Source organism: Galeopterus variegatus, unplaced genomic scaffold (genome assembly GCF_000696425.1).
Source record: "Galeopterus variegatus unplaced genomic scaffold, G_variegatus-3.0.2 Scaffold676, whole genome shotgun sequence".
In the NCBI taxonomy this organism is placed as follows: Eukaryota; Metazoa; Chordata; class Mammalia; order Dermoptera; family Cynocephalidae; genus Galeopterus; species Galeopterus variegatus.
The window spans coordinates 435,301-452,165 of NW_007726787.1; the positions used below are offsets into that span (position 1 = coordinate 435,301).

A 16,865-nucleotide genomic window follows, 5' to 3' on the forward strand; every position below is an offset into this window, starting at 1 on the left:
CGATCCCGTTGCCGGTCCCCGGTCCCGTACGGGGGCAACACTGAGGGTTGCGATCCGTTGCCGGACACGGAAAAAAGACAAAAGACAAAAAAAAAAAAAAAAGAAAATGGGTAACAATGTGAAGTTAATGGATCTTCTTCACTCAGAAGGATCAACTAGAATTTTATCCCGGATTAAAGAATGATGTAGAATTCTTAAATGGAGCATGAATATTTAAGTTAAACTAAACTAAAACCACTCAGGAATATTAGAAAATATTCTTTAACGTTAGCAAAAGCAAAACAACTTAAAGGAAATGAAGAATAAGCTCAAGATTTCTCATTTCAACTAACACCTCCACAGACTGTGTTATAATTTTAGGCAAACTGACATTTTCACATTTAACTTCTAATGGAAGGAATGATTTCCATCTGGGACTTATCTGCATATAAGTGTTAGCATTGGTACAATTTCAATACTGAATTGAAAATTCATTTCTGGCTGTAAGCAAAATGCCCCAATGCAACACAATAGTTATATCTCACATTAATCCTACCACTGAGAACCCAATTTTAAGTGTTTTACCTAGTGGTAAATTTTGTTTTCATACAGACAAAGAAGTCTGTAATCCTTTCTCGATCACTAATAAATTATTTCTACTACCTTAAAGCCTCCCGCATTTATCAACAATAATTACTTCTAAAATAGAAGTTTTACAAATATTACTATTCTTCATAAGTAAAAGAAAAACTATAAGTTAGGGCAATTTCCCTTACATAGGAAAATGCCAAACGAGAAGTTGAAATCCTAACTTTCAGGTATAGAATCACAGTTATCGGTCAACTACAATCGTCGCCAATTATTTCAAGAGTAAATAATTTACAGCCACTGGGGGAAAAGCCTGATAAAAACGTCAGGTCCTCGCTTATCTTTCTCTTTAATAATGAGACACCTGAAAGTCACGCTGGGCAGTCGACCACGTATGGAAATGCATAGGAGAGACTGTACAGAGCGAGCAGTTCCTCCGCTATGAGAGGATTACAGTGAAAAACAGGAGCCCATCTGTCGGTAGAACAGAGAGAGGTCCACCTGGAAAGGCTGGGCGTCAGGGAGGTGGGGCTGCGAGGACCAGCTCTGTGCGGTCTTCCTCCTCCGGGGCCAACGGATGCCGCGGGTGGGCGGCAGGAAAGCAAAAGCGCGGGGTGGGCTCGCCCGGCAGAAGCGCAGGGCTCCTGGGGGCAGGTGAGCTGCAGCTGCCCGACCGGCGAGGGCCTCGCCCGCGAAGCCGGGAAATCACCCAGCCCACAGACGGGCGGAGGAGCCGCCTGGGCAGCGCCACGTCGGAGGTTGGGAGCGCGGCGGGAAGGTGGGCACCTTGCTCCCACCCACCGGGAGGCTGACAGCCCAGGAACGCTAGGCAGGCGGACCGGGCGCGAGACGGGCCGCGGAGCGCCGGAGGGGGTCGTTCTGAGGAAGCCGTGCTGGGCGCTGCCGGTAGCCAATGACTCCCCCTCTCCCGGATCGTCGGAATCTGGATACTTACGTAGGGCTGGTAGAACTTGGAGAGCCGCGGCTTCCCGTGGTTGTTGAAGATGAGAATCGCCTTGATCATGGCTGAGCCGAGCCGACCCGGTGGGTGACGGGGGCCAGGGCGGGGGCGGGCGCGTGAGCCTCGCCTTGGGATCTTGTCTGCAAGCCTTCCCCACCCGCCCCCTCCCTCGCGCGCTCGCACGCTCACACGCTCGCGCGTTCCCGGGTCGCTGGGCGGGGCCTGAGAGGGGCGGAGCTTGGGTGGGGCTGGCGTTCAGGGAAGCGGAAACATTTCCACGCCCAGGCCTACTTGTCTGAATGGCGCCTGCGCCCTCGGCTGCGCACGGGGACGTGCCCGTGGCCGAAGAGTCATGCTGTAGGGTAACTAACACTCGGTGCAATATTAAAGGCCAAGGGCCCGTGACAGGTACAAAGTGGAGGACTAGCCGGCAAGTTTCAGTGCTGGGTTGGGTCCCCATTTTCAGACACCTCCTTTGCGACGCTCCCTGGCGTGAAGCCCGCCCACTGCACGCATTCACCCGCCACTTCCGCCCTCGCCTCCACCGAGAAAGATGGCGGAGGAACCGGAGTCTGTTCTTCCCTTTCCTCCCTCAACCGCTGCTGGCGGTGAAGGACTGACAGACGTCTCCCCAGGAACAGTCACTCCGGAGCCTCCTTCTTCCGCTGCAGTATCCCCTGGGACGGAGGAACCTGCCGGCGACACCAAGAAAAAAAGTAATTTTGACAAGTCGTTTCTGGGCAGAGAGGCGGGAGGTTTAGCTTGCGTCCGACTAGGGGTGGCGGCCAGTAAAGAAGAAAAATTTAGAGGAAGGGCAGTCCCAGATATGCATTTTGTGCAATCAGGAGAGAGGAAGTTTTCTTTTCGATTTTCAGCACCTTTGAATGAATGCCTCTCAAGAAAGCCATCTCTGGACGCACCTTCGTATCCAAATATCCTTGGTTAGGTGCCTTATCGGTGTAGAGCCTGATACTTGACAGCCACAGTACTGTGTACACTATTTTCTGATTTTCCTTTGCGTCGGCCACACTGCGAGCATTTTAAAGGTGGGAGCTGAGTGGTATCTCATAGCTTCGAGTAATCAACACAGGAGCTATTTGAATAATGATTTAAGGTGATGGGGTGGTCACTGGCAAAGCCGGGGTTACAATTCACGCCTTCTAACTAGTTTGCTGAGTTTCCCCCCCGCCCCCAGTTGAATGTGAATTCACTTCTTGAACCAAAAAACTGGAATTTTACCCGATAAGAAGTAGTTCGCCTTTGTAAAACACAGAAATTCCTAAGTTTTCTTGTCCTGAAGCACTCTAGGTAGAGTTAAATTTGCATATGAAGAAACGGCAAATGAACATCTTCAGTTCGAAGAGGTTGACCTTGTACCTACACAAATTTTGTCAGTCCAGATCTTAAAATGGAGGTAGGCATGTTTTCTGCTCTGTGATCTCATGGCCTTTTTCATCTGATTTCAATTCCTCCTGCCGTAGAGAATAATTGTATCTCCCAGCACTGACGCCCCTTCCCCCGCTTAAATCAGACTGCCTTTACGTTTGAGGGAAATCTGTTCTGTCATTTCCACAGTATGCACTATGATTAATTGTGTAGATAGCCACTGGAATCTTTCTTCAAAAGAATCCCATGGGTTTTACAGATTTTTGTTGCATTTTTTTTCCCTTCCAATTTACCATAAGCAGGAGCTAACTTTCAAAGGGTTTAAGGTCTAACAGCCTTGGTCTAAAGCTTACTACTTGACCCTCGTGATAGCTGTGTAAAACAGAGGCTAAAAAACAATGGCTTTCTGCCCAGATATTGCCTGAGGGGAATGTTTTCTTTGGTCTTCACAATTTTTTAAGACACAATTTGAGCTATCACTTGAAAATTGGATTTTCATTTTCTGGCTCCTGTTGCCATTTGAGTTTGCCTCTCTGATATAAAACTTAGTTTCTAGCTATTGAATTTCTACCCTGGGATTGTCATCCTTTTTTGAGGACAATCTGCTGGAAGAAACGTATTTACTATGTTCCACTTTTGGTTTAACCTACAGAAGAAGAGACGTTATTGAAACAGACCAAGGTTGTTGGCCCTGACTAGAAATTAGGATCAACTGGGGGAGCTTTTGAACATACCAGTACCAAGGCCCATGCTATAGTTTGGATATGTTTGTCTCCCAGAAGTTCCTGTTGAAATCTGATCCCCAATGTGGCAGTGTTGGGAGGTGCTTGGGTCCTAGTGAGGGAGTTCTTGTTCTGTTAGTTCCCATGAGAGCTGTTTGTTTAAAGGAGCCTGGCACCTCATTTCCCTCTCTTGCTTCCTCTCCTTGCACCTGCTGGCTGCCTGCCTGCCAATTTCCTCTATGAGTAGAAGCAGTCTGAGGCTTGTGCTAGATATATCTGTCCCAGAATTGTGAGCCAAATAAACCTCTTTTCTTTATAAATTACCCAGTTTTGGGTATTCTGTTATAGCAACACAAAAACAGACTAATACACTCTGCTTCCAGAATATTTTGATTTAATTGATGTGGACACCTGTATTCTTTTAAATGCTCCCCCTGTTGATTCTAATGTGTAACCAGGATTCAGAACTACAAGCAGTCACAATTATCCTTTTTTTTTTTTTTTTTTTTTTTTTTTTTTTTTTTTTTTGTCTTTTTTTTTTTTTTTGTCTTTTTTTTTTTTTTTGTCTTTTTTTTTTTTTTTGTCTTTTTTTTTTTTTTTGTCTTTTTTTTTTTTTTTGTCTTTTTTTTTTTTTTTGTCTTTTTTTTTTTTCGTGTCCGGCAACGGAGCGCAACCCTCAGTGTCGCGCCCGTACCGGACCGGGACCGGCAACGGGATCGCAACCCTCGGTGCTGCACCCGCACCTCGCTCAGCCAGTGAGCGGGAACCGGTCTGTATGTGGGATCCGAACCCTCAGCGGGAGCACCGCCACACTCCCAAGTGGCGCACTGTAGCAGTGCGCCACCGGGCCGGCCCCACAATTATACTTTTAAAAAGGAGTATAGCCATAATTACAATAATTACTTTTCTTTCTTTAGTTTCTTGCACTCCCGCTCTTCTTCCTTCAGTAGTATGTTGTACTACATGATATTTTCTGATTCACTTTCTTGAAATAACCAAATGCAACTGATAGCCCCAGGGGATTGAGGAGCAGGGAAGGGAGGTATGAAAGGTGAGCTAAACAGAATCCTCTTTATCTCCAAATTCATCCCTATTCCCAAAGTAATTGGAGCTAGCTAGGATAGTCAGGTACTTTTTTAGCAGGAAGGTAAACTGCATCATATGTTCTAGGTATCTTCATTACGGGGATAACCTTCAATAAATTGATCTCTGACCTCATTGGTCCCAACTTTTAATACCAAAGGATGGGGTAAGAAGGATGTAATAGAATAGTTAGCTTTAGGGGGCAACAGTACACTATTTTGCTTTTCAGTATTGCTTGCTTTTTTTAAGCAAACTAACTTTCTTCAAGAGATAGATTCATAGTCTTTGGGTTTACATATTTGTATTTTGGAATATTGCAACCTTATAATTTCTCTCTCTGAAACTTCTTTTTGGCCCCTAGTAGTTGTATTTCATTTTTAGTAACTTATCATTTTCCTCTATTAAAAAGTTTATTATAGAAAATTTGGTAGTTACGAAAAGCGTAAGTAAAACCAAGTAATAAATGCCTATAATGTCACTACTGAGAAATCACATTTTTGTGCATTTTCTTTCATATTTATGTTAATATTTGCTTGTGATGGTTTTAAAGACATTGAGATGTTATACATGCTGTTTTGTATTTGGTACATTTGCTAACTTCCCTATGTTGGTAAATACACTTTTACAATGTGATTCTTTAATGACTGCTTAATAATCTTAAGGTTCAGTAAGTATGAGTTATATACTAGATACTTTTCTAAGAATATATTAACTTATTTAATCCTCACAACAACCCTATGAGGTATATGCTGTTATCCCTATTTTACAAATGAAGACACTGGCATGGAGAGATTAAAAAGCTTATCCACATATATACCATGGAGAGATTAAAAAGCTTATCCATACATATATACACACACACCTAGCAAATGGCTGAGTTAGGATTTGAACCCAGACGGCTTAGAGTGTGTACTCTTTACAACATTATATAAATTCTATCATAGAGTACTTGTATAATATCCTTTATTTGATCAATCCCTTCTAAGTATCCTTGTTGGATATTTGGGTTTCCCAGTTTTTTTCTATAAAAATAAATGCTTCAATGAAGGTAAAATTCTAAGTGAATCTACACATCTCATGATTTCTTAGACTAGATTCCTAACAGTAGTATTGAGTCAAAGTATGTCTTCAAGTATTGGGATATGTATTACCATATTGCTTTCCAGAAAGGGTATACCACTTTATATTATCAACAGTAGTATTATTTACACCATTATTACTCTAATCTGTACTAGTTTGGTAGGTGAAAAGAGCCATGACGTTATTTTACTTTGTTATTTTTGTGAGTTTAAATATTGTTTTATGTCTGTATTGATGATTTATATTTCTTCTCTTTGGAACTGCTAACTATGTCAAAATGCATTTTAAAGATTACTCCCATGGGCAGAAATTGTGGGATCAAGAAAAAAAACAATAGAAAGGAATCGTAACATTTTTACATCACTGATGTATCTTCAGTATCATAAATATGCAAATTGTATGTAGGTTAAAGACTTAAGTTTTCTAGTTTTTTAGATGTTTCAATGTAACTGTCAGTACGTTTGTTTTTCATTTACAGTTGACATCCTGCTAAAGGCTGTGGGAGACACCCCTATTATGAAAACAAAGAAGTGGGCTGTAGAGCGAACCCGAACCATCCAAGGACTCATAGACTTCATCAAAAAGTTCCTTAAACTTGTGGCTTCAGAACAGTTGGTATGAAACTAGTGGTGATCATTTTCCTATAAAAATTTGTAATAGTTCCTAGGTAACAATGAATAACTATTTGATGTAAGAATATATATGGAGCTACATATGTTACTTTTGTTATGCCCTTTAATCTCTTGTTTGTCGAATTTATGAACTTTATCAAAGAATCCTCTAGGGAGCCCTGAAATAAAATGAATTTTAGATTTGCTTTACAGTATGACCTAATTTTTTTTTTTAACCTGCTGTATTGGTTGTTTTTCTTCAGGAAGTCAGTGAATACCCAGGCAGAAAAATCTATCATAGAGCATTGCATTTTTTGCACATTAATACAGGTGTTTTCATTCTTGCTTTTTTCCTCATTCTTCTTGAGGTAAGCAATGTATCTTTGCCATGTATTGTGAAAGAACTGAGAAACATGCTTATTTTTTTTTATAGGATACATGAAGCATTTTATAGTGGTGGTTGTAGTAAGGGTTAATATTGTAAATGCCACTGGTTGTTTTGTTTTGTTTTTTTGGTAGCATTGGGGTGGGGTGTATTTGCTTATGAATACAGAAGTGAAAACAGATAAAATGAGTGAACTGATATTGAAGTGGCATGTGTTGGAATTTCTTTTTGTCAAAGAGGAGCGAGAAACTGACCCTGATCTGAGTGTTTGGCTGTAAATGTTTCTCAGAAAAGGGACTTCAGTGTTAAAGTAAATGCATGATAGGTTAATCACTACAAGTTATTTGAGATAAGAATAGCATAGATCCAGGGATCCCTCCAAAGTTAGCTGTTGGGGAAAAGTAGTGGTAATAATTGAGTTTTACAGGCAAAGATCTTCCTTTGTGATCAGTGTGAGGAAAGCATCTGTTTTATGAGTACCAATTAGGATTTAATTAAAGGGGGGATGTCACAGTTGCACAAGGAGAATGAGGACATACACTAGAGAAATGAACAGAGGCTGTACCTCTGCTAAAGATGTAACATGAGTTGGTAAGGTGAGAAAGCAGAGTAGTACCAACTAATTTAAGGCATTAGTTTTAAAAATATATAGAGAGAGAAAAAATGAGATGATACTGTTCTGTGTTAATGTTAGTCTTGAAATTTTGTATTGCCTATGTCTAGTAATCTGAAAGAAATTGGTTGATATCAATGTATGTTAGATTGATCCATGTAAAATTGCCATAAATCAACCTATGAAAACAATTTTATATGGTTCAAATTATAGCCTTTGTAGTGAATCTTATTATCCTTTCCCATTTAAGCAGTAGGAAACATAAAAGAAAAATTATTTTTTCACTTTCCTAGATTAAGTTAGAAGTCACATCTTATGGCTTTTATCTAGCTATACCCCACATCATTTTAGTAAAATGAGTGTTGAAGAAAAAGAGTAATGCTAAGAATTCTGGGAAGATAGTAGTGGTATCAAGACGTAGTTGAATCTGAATTTCCATAAAAATCTAGTCAACTAGATAGCAAAACCAAAAACTCAAAATTAGTATTTATAACAAAAGTAGGTGACAAGGTATCCTCATGAACCACAAAATACAAGTTGATGGGAGCATATCACCAACTGCAGGACCTGCATGGTATCAATGTCTGTGTTGAAAGAAGCAGTAAGCAATAGCACTGAGAAAAGGAGAACCTCAAAATAATTAACAGGTCCTCACTGGAAAGCATAGTGGGCCAATGTAAGAACAGTAGCTGAAACTGAGAGGGGCTTTGCCCTTTCTCATAGCACGTAATCACAATATATCTGCACTAAGGAGAACTGAAGGGGCTTGAGCAGTCTGTCCCCTGGGGACTCTCAAAATAGATCCAGTAGGGCTCTTTCCCAGGATGGGACCCCATGCTGAGCAGAAACTTTGGAAAATGAAGTGAAAATTGAGCAGGGTGGGGATGTGAGAAGGGAAGGAAAGACAAAGAACTGATCAAAGTGGAGGAGAACAGAAAATTTGGTCTTCTGGATTCTAGTCAAGATAGATGGTCCCTAGTGTCACTCTCTTCCACAAATCAAACAATTTACAATTATAAAAAAGCAACAACAGCCAAACTGGGGCTGCTAGAGCTCAGGATAAGAGGAGGAGAGACCTACAGAGTGCATGAAGGTGGGAGAAGCCACAATGAGAGAAAGAAAAAACTGCTCTGACCATTTCGAGCCCTAGCAGCTTCCAGGCTGGAGCTGCTGAGTGCACAAAGCAGGAACTGGCAAAAGCTGCAGCTGTGCCCTTTGGATGAAGTTGCTTGGAGGCAACGGGAGTAGAGGGCCTTGGTGGCCCCCAGGCCCGCAAGGGTTCCTGTGGACTCACATAGGAATGAGAAGCCACAACAACTGAAAACAAGGAGCCACTCAGAGGCCGATGAGTCATCGCAAGGGACCTGCTCACGGCCCGTGCCATGGGAAGTGTTTGCAGCATGGGCCGTGGGGGAGACAGGCCCACCAGGGGAACACTGAGGCACAGCAAGGACAGCTGATCTGCACCCCAATCAGCATAGGACCACTCAGAGGAGACTGATCAGGAATATAGAACTGCATGGGGTGCAGTTTGATGAAAAAACTTAGGCCCTGGGCCGGCCCGTGGCTCACTCGGGAGAGTGTGGTGCTGATAACACCAAGGCCCCGGGTTTGGATCCCATATAGGGATGGCCGGTTCGCTCACTGGCTGAACATGGTGCTGACAACACCAAGTCAAGGGTTAAGATCCCCTTACCGGTCATCTTTTTTTAAAAAAAAACAAAAAAACTTAGGCCCAGACCAGAGTTTCTGTACAACCCAGGTACACCGGATTGCACTACACCCAGAAGTACCTATAAAGTCAAGCATTAAAACCTGAGCTGCACAAAAAGCCTTCCCTAGGGAATCAGTAGCAAAGCAGCAATTTAGCTACACCATGCAGCTCAAGTACTGGTCTCCGTAGGAAGTTCCCCCATTTTAGAAGTAAGCAAAGGACATCAAATTAGTTCCAGCACAGAGTTTAAGTGGTGGGAACAGCAAATAATCTAAACAGAACTGAAAGAAAAAACAGTACCCACAACCAGAGACAAAGTTTGATATTAACTAGTAAAGGTCTCATTTCACCAAAGAACACCAATAACACCTAGAAGGACTGGACACCCACAACCATTCCAGAGTGTGGGGGATGAGGGCCTCGGCCACACCACCTGACACGCACAACCACCCCAGCAGTGCCACCAAGCCACGGCAGGAAGCGCCTTGGGCTCTCCTGAGCCGGGGTGGTGGAGGTCCTGGGGCCTCAGTCATGGCCCCCTAACACATACAACCAGCCCAGCAACTACCACCAAGCACAGCAAGAAGAGCCCCAGGTTCCTGAGCTGGGGTGGTGGGGGGCGAGGTCTTTTGCCACACCCCTCTGAATCTGCACCCCACCCAGCAATGACCAAGCCACCACTGGAAGCCCCCCAGTCTCCCCTGTAGGAATGAGGGGGGTGCCAGAGGCCTCAGTCCCACTCCTTCCATCACATTTCGTTCCCTCCTTTCCCCCTCCCCCTCCCTCTTAACTGCTCTGCAATATCATCCTAGAATGTAAAAAAAAAAAAGTTAATAAAATTACATTTTCTTTTTAAAAAATACATAAAATTAAATTTTTTTAAAAAGTGAAGAACAGAACCCAGTTGCTTAGAAACAATAGAAAAAGGAGCTTTTTGAAGTTTGAAAAACTACCTTGATTCACCTCATTCTAAGTTGAGAAAAACTAATTCACATAAAAACAAGCAACAGGAAGTATCAAGGTCAAATCCCATACAGTGTTTCAAGAGAAAAAAGCAATAGAATTCCTAAAGACAAATCATGTCAAACAGTTGTATCTATAAAACAGGTCAAATATTGTAACTTTGTATTTCAAAATGAGCTAATAGATGTTAAGAAAAATGATACAAGAAGTGAAAAGAACAACCTAAATCAGCATTAGTGATACTAAGAAATTAAATGACAGAGCTTGAGAAAAGAATAGATATCAGCCTCAGTACTGGTGGCCTAAAAAAAAATTGCAGATAAAGGAAAAATTATTTCAGAAATAGACTAAACTAGAAACATCATAAGAGCAAGTAATAGATAATACCTTAAAAATGGGGACAAAAAAAATTTTAAGTCAAAAAGAAAAGGTTGGTTTTTTTTTTTAACCTTTTTTAAGATTCAAGAGAAAGTGACAGATACTGAGTCTGAACAGAGAGTGAACGTCAACAACAGGAGTCCCTGAAGAAGAAAACCAAAACATCTTTAAAATTGTAATGGAAAGGAAATATCTTTTTAAAAGATTTGAAAAATATATATTGAAAAAATATAGCAAGTACCTGCAAATATCAGCCCAGAACAATGAATACAAAGACATGTTCTGGTAAAATTATTGGACTTAAAAAAAATTCCTTTGGAAATCTAGGGTGGGAAAGAGGGCATGACTTGTAATTAGGTTATCAAACTTTGACAGTAAATATACTTTTCTCAGTCCATTTTTTGCTGCTATAATAGAATACCATAGTCTGGGTAACTTATAAAGAATAGAACTTTATTTGCTTCACAATTCTGGAGGCTGGGAAGTCCAAGAGCATGGCACTGGCATCTTGCAAGGGTCATCCAGTAGCAGAAGGCAGAAACAAGCATGAAAAATGGAGAGAAAAGGGGTCGAACTTATCCTTTTGTCAGGAACCCGCTCCTGAGGTAAACCAATCTCCTCCCAGGATAAAGGCATTAAAATCATCTTTTAAACGTCCACTCTTAGTACTGTTAAAATGGTGATTAAGTTTACAACACATGTATTTTGAGGGAATACATTCAAACTGTAGCAAACTCAAGGAAAAAAAGTGTGAGATAAGGATTTTATATCATGCAAAACTGACCTTTAATCATGGCACGATCTGTTAGCATGTGTAAGAATTCATGGAATACTGTTCCCATGAGTCCTTTGTGAGGAATCTAGTAGAGAATTTTTTATAATGACCAAAATAACTAGCAAGACATCAACTGAAAGACTTGTGACTTAAAAGCAAAATCATGCATTAAAACAAGTTAACTCCATTGATCTAGAAAACCCATGAATCAATCCACATACTTACAGCTAACTGATCTTTGATGAAGGCAATAAGAGCGTACAATGGAGAAAAGACTGCCTCTTCAATAAATGGTGCTGGGAATATTGAACATCCACGTGCAGAAGAATGAAACTGAACCTGTACCTCTCACCGTATACCAAAATCAACTCAAAGTGGATTAAAGACTTAAGTATAAGACCCGAAACCATAAAGTTACTAAAGGAAAACATAGGGGAAACACTCCAGGAAGTAGGACTGGCAAAGACTTTATGAATAAGACCCCAAAAGCACAAGCAACAACAAAAAGAATAAACAAATGGGATTATATCAAACAAAAAAGGCACAACAAAGGAAACAACAGAGTGGAAAGACAACCTATAGAATAGGAGAAAATATTTAATTAAATATTAATCCCTTGTCTGATGCAAACTATACATCTGACAAGGGATTAATACCCAGAACATATAAAGAACTCAAACAATTATACTGTAAAAAAAAAAAAAATAATGATGCAATTAAAAAATGGGCAAAGGAGATGACTGGACATTTTTCAAAGGAAGACATACAAACGGCCAACAGGTACATGAAAAAATGCTCAGCATCTCTAATCATCAGAAATGCAAATCAAAACCACATTGCAATATCATCTCACACTAGTTAGACTGGCCATTATTAAAAAGACCGAGAATAACAACAACAACAAAATAATAAAAATAAAATTAAATAAAAAAAAAAATACACACTGCTTTCAGTTATATTTCTGAAATTTTTATGTTAGAACTTTACTCAACTTTACCCTTAACCAAGAATTGATATTAAGCATGAACAGTTTCTTAATAATTTAACAGTAATGTCTATTGAGTACATCTGCCAGGCATTGATACTCGGTGTGTGTCATCTCGTTTTAGCTTTCCTGTGGCTCCAAAAGGTATAGGTGCTATTATTTTCTATATCTTACAAATAAGGAAAAAGACTGAGAAATTTCATTAGTATTTAAAGCCAAGATTCAAACCCATGTCTGAATGGAGTCTGTAAACTTAATCACCACACTGTATTGCCTAAGGGAAAAATGTAAGCAATATTTATCATTATAGTTGGTAACCAAAATAGTGTCCATCAACAGACTGCTCTGATACCATTTTTGATTTTTGATTTTAATTATTTTTAGGGGCAGCTGGCTGGTACAGGAATCTGAAACCTTGACCTTGGTGTTATCAACACTGTGCTCTAACCAACTGAGCTAACAGGCCAGCCCCTCTGATAACATTTTTTTTTTAAAGTCTGTGTTAAGCCCAGGATATTTTAGTCTCAGAATTTGATTATAGATATTAAAAGGAAAATTGAATATGTTACCCACAAATAATGTTTTGTTTTCTAAAAAGAAAACTATCAAAAGCTACTTTGATGCTGTGTCCTTTTGTTCTCAATATCTTTAGGAATTTTTAAGTACTAGAAATATTTTAGTAAAAACAGACTGACTTGAAACATTGAACAGTGAGTCCTTTAAAGAACAAGATTGTGGGGCCGGCCCGGTGGCGTACTGCTACAGTGCGCCGAATGGGAGCGTGGCGGCGCTCCCGCCGAGGGTTCGGATCCCACATACAGACCGGTTCCCGCTCACTGGCTGAGCGAGGTGCGGGCGCAACACCGAGGGTTGCGATCCCGTTGCCGGTCCCAGTCCGGTACGGGCGCGACACTGAGGGTTGCGATCCGTTGCCGGACACGAAAAAAGACAAAAAGGAAAAAAAAAAAAAAGAACAAGATTGTAATGACAATTGTGTTTTTTTTACTTCATTTGCCTGCAAGTGACTTTGTGTGGTAGTGGCACCCAGCCCGAAATTCAGTACTATTTACAGTTTTCAAAGCTAGTAAAGGTCAAAACAAAACTAACCACATATGTCATAGATTGACCCAAGAAAAATGCACTGACTATCTTGAATATTATTAGATTTACTGATTTTTGACTGTGTATGTGAAATTTTGTTAAGAGAAATTCTGTCTTTAATTATGGGTAAGTGGGAAATTTTTTTTTAATGTAACTTGTTGAATAAGCCTTCAAAAGCTACGTGTAAAAAATATTTAAAAGTTTCTCATAAAAAATTGGAAACCACTGTTCTAGGAACAAAAAATCTTTTATTTTTATTCCTCTGGAGAAAAGATGTGATCTTCATAAATATCTCTTTAAGTTAACTATTTTATAAGAATGGGAAGGAGGTTAGGGAAGCTTTCCCCAATTCTGAAGAGAAAAAACTTGAAATAGCTGGTTGATTGGAACTCAGAAAAATGCAGGTTAATCAGGATACTATTAAAAATGAATCTCCATTATTTTTTTCTTTCTCGTAGTTTATTTACGTGAATCAGTCTTTTGCTCCTTCCCCAGACCAGGAAGTCGGAACCCTCTATGAGGTAAGAAGTTACTGCTTTTTTTTAAATGGAATATGCACATGTGTATAGTACACATACTAGAGTGTATAGTATGATCATTAATTCACATCTTTATTTTAAGAAATGACATGCCATTCTTAAATTATCAGGGAAAGAAGACATGACTTTCTTGTTCTGTTATATATCTAACACCTTGAATATAGTAGGATCTTATTAAATTATAAAATTTAGAATCAATGAATTATGTTTCAGTCATCTTTTGTTTGTATTCTCAGAAAATAATATTCCCTTTTTTATCTACATCTAGTTTATTCTACATTGTATAATCCATAATCCAGATCTGCCACCAAGAAATTGAAAAAACTATATAAGTGTGACTTGAACATTCTTGCAGTTTCTTGGCAATTTTAGAGTATACATACTAGCACTACCACTAGGAAACAGCTGAAAATCTGTACATTATGGTCAGAGATACAGAGAAAGGGCAAAAAACCATCGATGTCTAAGATGCTTAAGGTTTTATTAAATATTTTTGATCATTGATGTGTTTGATAGAAACAGGCATCTTTTGAAAGAAATAGCCTTATAACATAGGTAACTTACGTGTATATGTGTGTTGAGGATATTTATAATGTGTATGATTTTTTTTAATTTGTTTCATCTAAGAATAACAAAAATTGAATTTAATTTATTGCCTTTTTTTTTTTTTTTTTTTTTGTAGTGTTTTGGCAGTGATGGTAAACTGGTCCTACATTATTGCAAATCTCAGGCATGGGGATGAACCACAGAAAAAAACAACTTGCTACTTTAAATGAATTTTCACAGAGGAACCAGCTCTGAAAAGTTTTGATGCTTGTGGCAAGAGACTTAACAGATATGACTCATGTATCTTTTCATGTATCTACTGTGACCCATGTTTATGCGTAAGCAAACATCCATAGAGTGAATGGACTCACAAAAATGCGATTTGTATTAATACACAAATTATTATAAAAGATTGATGTTAGAGTGCACCCATTGCTTCTACTTGTTACTACTATAATTGCTCCAGATCTGCCTCCAAGGTTGAAAAGGCAACTAAGACTGCAACTTCATTATTGGTTCTCAAAATTACTGAAGTTGTTTACTTGTAGAATTAGCACTCTGTTTTTTGTTTTGTTTTTTTTTTTACAGTAAAAGTTAATTTACTAAAGTTTTCTTCTTTGTTTTCTTTTTTTTAAACTTATTCAGGAAACTTCAGCTTCTTCCAGATAATGAGATATTTACATTTATATCTACTGTGTTAGCTTCTTGTAAAACAAAGTCACATTGACCTACCGTCTGAATACCTTATATAGTCCAATAGAGGGCAGCCAACCTTGCCGAAAGGGTTTGGCTGTTTGGTTTTACATCTTTGCCAGGTTTTATCTTTTGCCTTAGGGGAAAACACTGTTGTTGCAAATTTCTAGTTGGCATTCATCAAGGAGAGCAAGCATGTTGACAGACTGGAAGACTATTAGAGAGAATGTGCATAGTTTAAGTATTTTATTAGCAAGCAGAAAGAATTTAACAAATACAGGACAACTGAGTCATACTGCTCTTTTCAGTCCTATCACTTAATGATTCTTAAATCCCAATGGTATAACTGGTGTTATTCTGTCACACAGATGAGTAAACCTGGCAATATCTTTGAGTGTTCATAATGCATTTTCCATCTCAAAAGCACTCAAAGAATAATTTAAAAACAACCTTAGGTTTTACATGTATTTCATGCCATAAGTAAAAGAGTACCATTTTTACTGATATTATTAGACTGGTAATCGCTTGAAGTGAGATTTAACTCTTTCTTTATTCTGTATTATATTTGTAATGCCATAGTTTTAAAAAAGCATTCCAATAAATTGAATGGAATGTCCAAACAGGAGCTAAGGTATGATTTTATTGAAGGACTAGAACTACACTTATGTCCCTTAAATCCCAGAATGCACTCTTTGGTTAGTGATTTGCCATGTCGTAGCATTAGGTGATGCTAAATAACAGTTAACTTTACAATGATGAAATCACTGTTCAGTTCTCATTTTCTGCCCGAGAATCTAATTTCTTCATTCTCCTTAAACCAATGTCCCTGTATAATAAATGAATATAGCTAAGAGCACTCAAATAATACAAGTTGAGTTGTGCACAATTATAAGATTAGGAAAGAAATTTGTGTATATGTTGAAAGCTGGAAAGTGTGTACAGGTTGAGTATTCCTTACCTGAAATGCTTGGAACCAGAAGTGTTTTGGATTCAGATTTTTTTTTTTTTTTTTAGAATATTCGCATAATCACAATGAGATGTGTTGGGATGGGACCCAAGTCTAAACACAAAATTCATTTATGTTTCATATACACCTTATACACATAGCCTGAAGATAATTTTACACAATATCATATAATAATTTTGTGCATGAAACAAAGTTTGTATACATAGAACCATTAGAAAGCAAAGGTGTCAGTATCTCACTCACCCATATGGACAGTCTGGTTGTTTGGTAGAAAAGATATATTGCAGCTGAAGGTGGCTGGGAGGCTCTTTTTTTTCCTGGGGACCTGAATTAACTTCTGTGCACCTGAATTTTGACTGCATCCCATCCCGTGATGTCAGGTATGGAACTTTCCGCTTGTGGCTTCATGGCACTCGGAAAGTTTAAGATTTTGCTGCATTTCAGATTTGGGGTTTTGGGATTAGGGATGCTCAACCTGTATTATCTTCAAGTCAGATAAGTTGGATATGGAAAATATCTATTCTCTAATTTTGTCCGCTTACAGTTTACTGAAGGAAGTGAATATTTATACGCATATATGTTTAACAAATAGGGAAAATACCTTGAATTTACGTATTATTTGCCACTGAAGTTTCAGATGATAGAATATTTACTACCTCAACAGTCAAAAATACTTGAGTTTGAATTTGTAACATTTTTTATCTAAATAACTCACTAGTTTATTAAATCTAAGATTAGCTAAATATGTATACCTCACTTATTCTTCCCTAATAACCTTGAAGAATAGATAGTGCTT

The 16,865-nt window shown here is 39.0% G+C and overlaps 2 protein-coding genes across 7 annotated transcripts in view; one reads left to right on the forward strand and one right to left on the reverse strand.

The window, feature by feature from the left end:
- The window catches only part of AP3S1 (adaptor-related protein complex 3, sigma 1 subunit), a 58,511-nt gene extending 56,813 nt beyond the window's left edge, over positions 1–1,698 (reverse strand). For 4 of the 5 annotated variants that reach the window (XR_550384.1, XM_008571303.1, XM_008571305.1 and 1 more), the window contains exon 1: positions 1,523–1,689. Coding sequence is in view for 4 of the 5 variants with exons in the window: in XM_008571303.1 (XP_008569525.1) it covers positions 1,523–1,591 (69 nt within the window). In the remaining variant the exon portion in view is untranslated. Of the gene's footprint in view, positions 1–1,522 lie in introns of all 5 variants that reach the window. The other variant, XM_008571301.1, reaches the window with a different exon arrangement.
- ATG12 (autophagy related 12) lies at positions 1,553–15,725 on the forward strand. Of its 2 annotated transcripts, XM_008571299.1 has the most exons (5): positions 1,553–1,611; positions 1,995–2,244; positions 6,278–6,414; positions 13,783–13,845; positions 14,546–15,725. In XM_008571299.1, exons 2-5 carry the CDS (start codon positions 2,082–2,084, stop codon positions 14,603–14,605), a joined length of 423 nt encoding a protein of 140 aa, XP_008569521.1. In that variant the 5' UTR covers positions 1,553–1,611; positions 1,995–2,081; the 3' UTR covers positions 14,606–15,725. The 2 variants fall into 2 exon arrangements, with proteins under 2 accessions (XP_008569521.1, XP_008569522.1); XM_008571300.1 differs by lacking the exon at positions 1,553–1,611 and having other exon boundaries at positions 1,838–2,244.
- The last annotated feature ends 1,140 nt before the right edge of the window (positions 15,726–16,865 follow it).

Excerpts from the sequence above, each read along its gene's own strand:
- ATG12 (XM_008571299.1), top strand. The coding sequence starts at position 2,082 with ATGGCGGAGGAACCGGAGTCTGTTCTTCCCTTTCCTCCCTCAACCGCT. Across the intron at positions 6,415-13,782 it reads TTGTGGCTTCAGAACAGTTG|TTTATTTACGTGAATCAGTC; the intron begins GTATGAAACTAG and ends TCTTTCTCGTAG. Across the intron at positions 13,846-14,545 it reads AAGTCGGAACCCTCTATGAG|TGTTTTGGCAGTGATGGTAA; the intron begins GTAAGAAGTTAC and ends TTTTTTTTGTAG.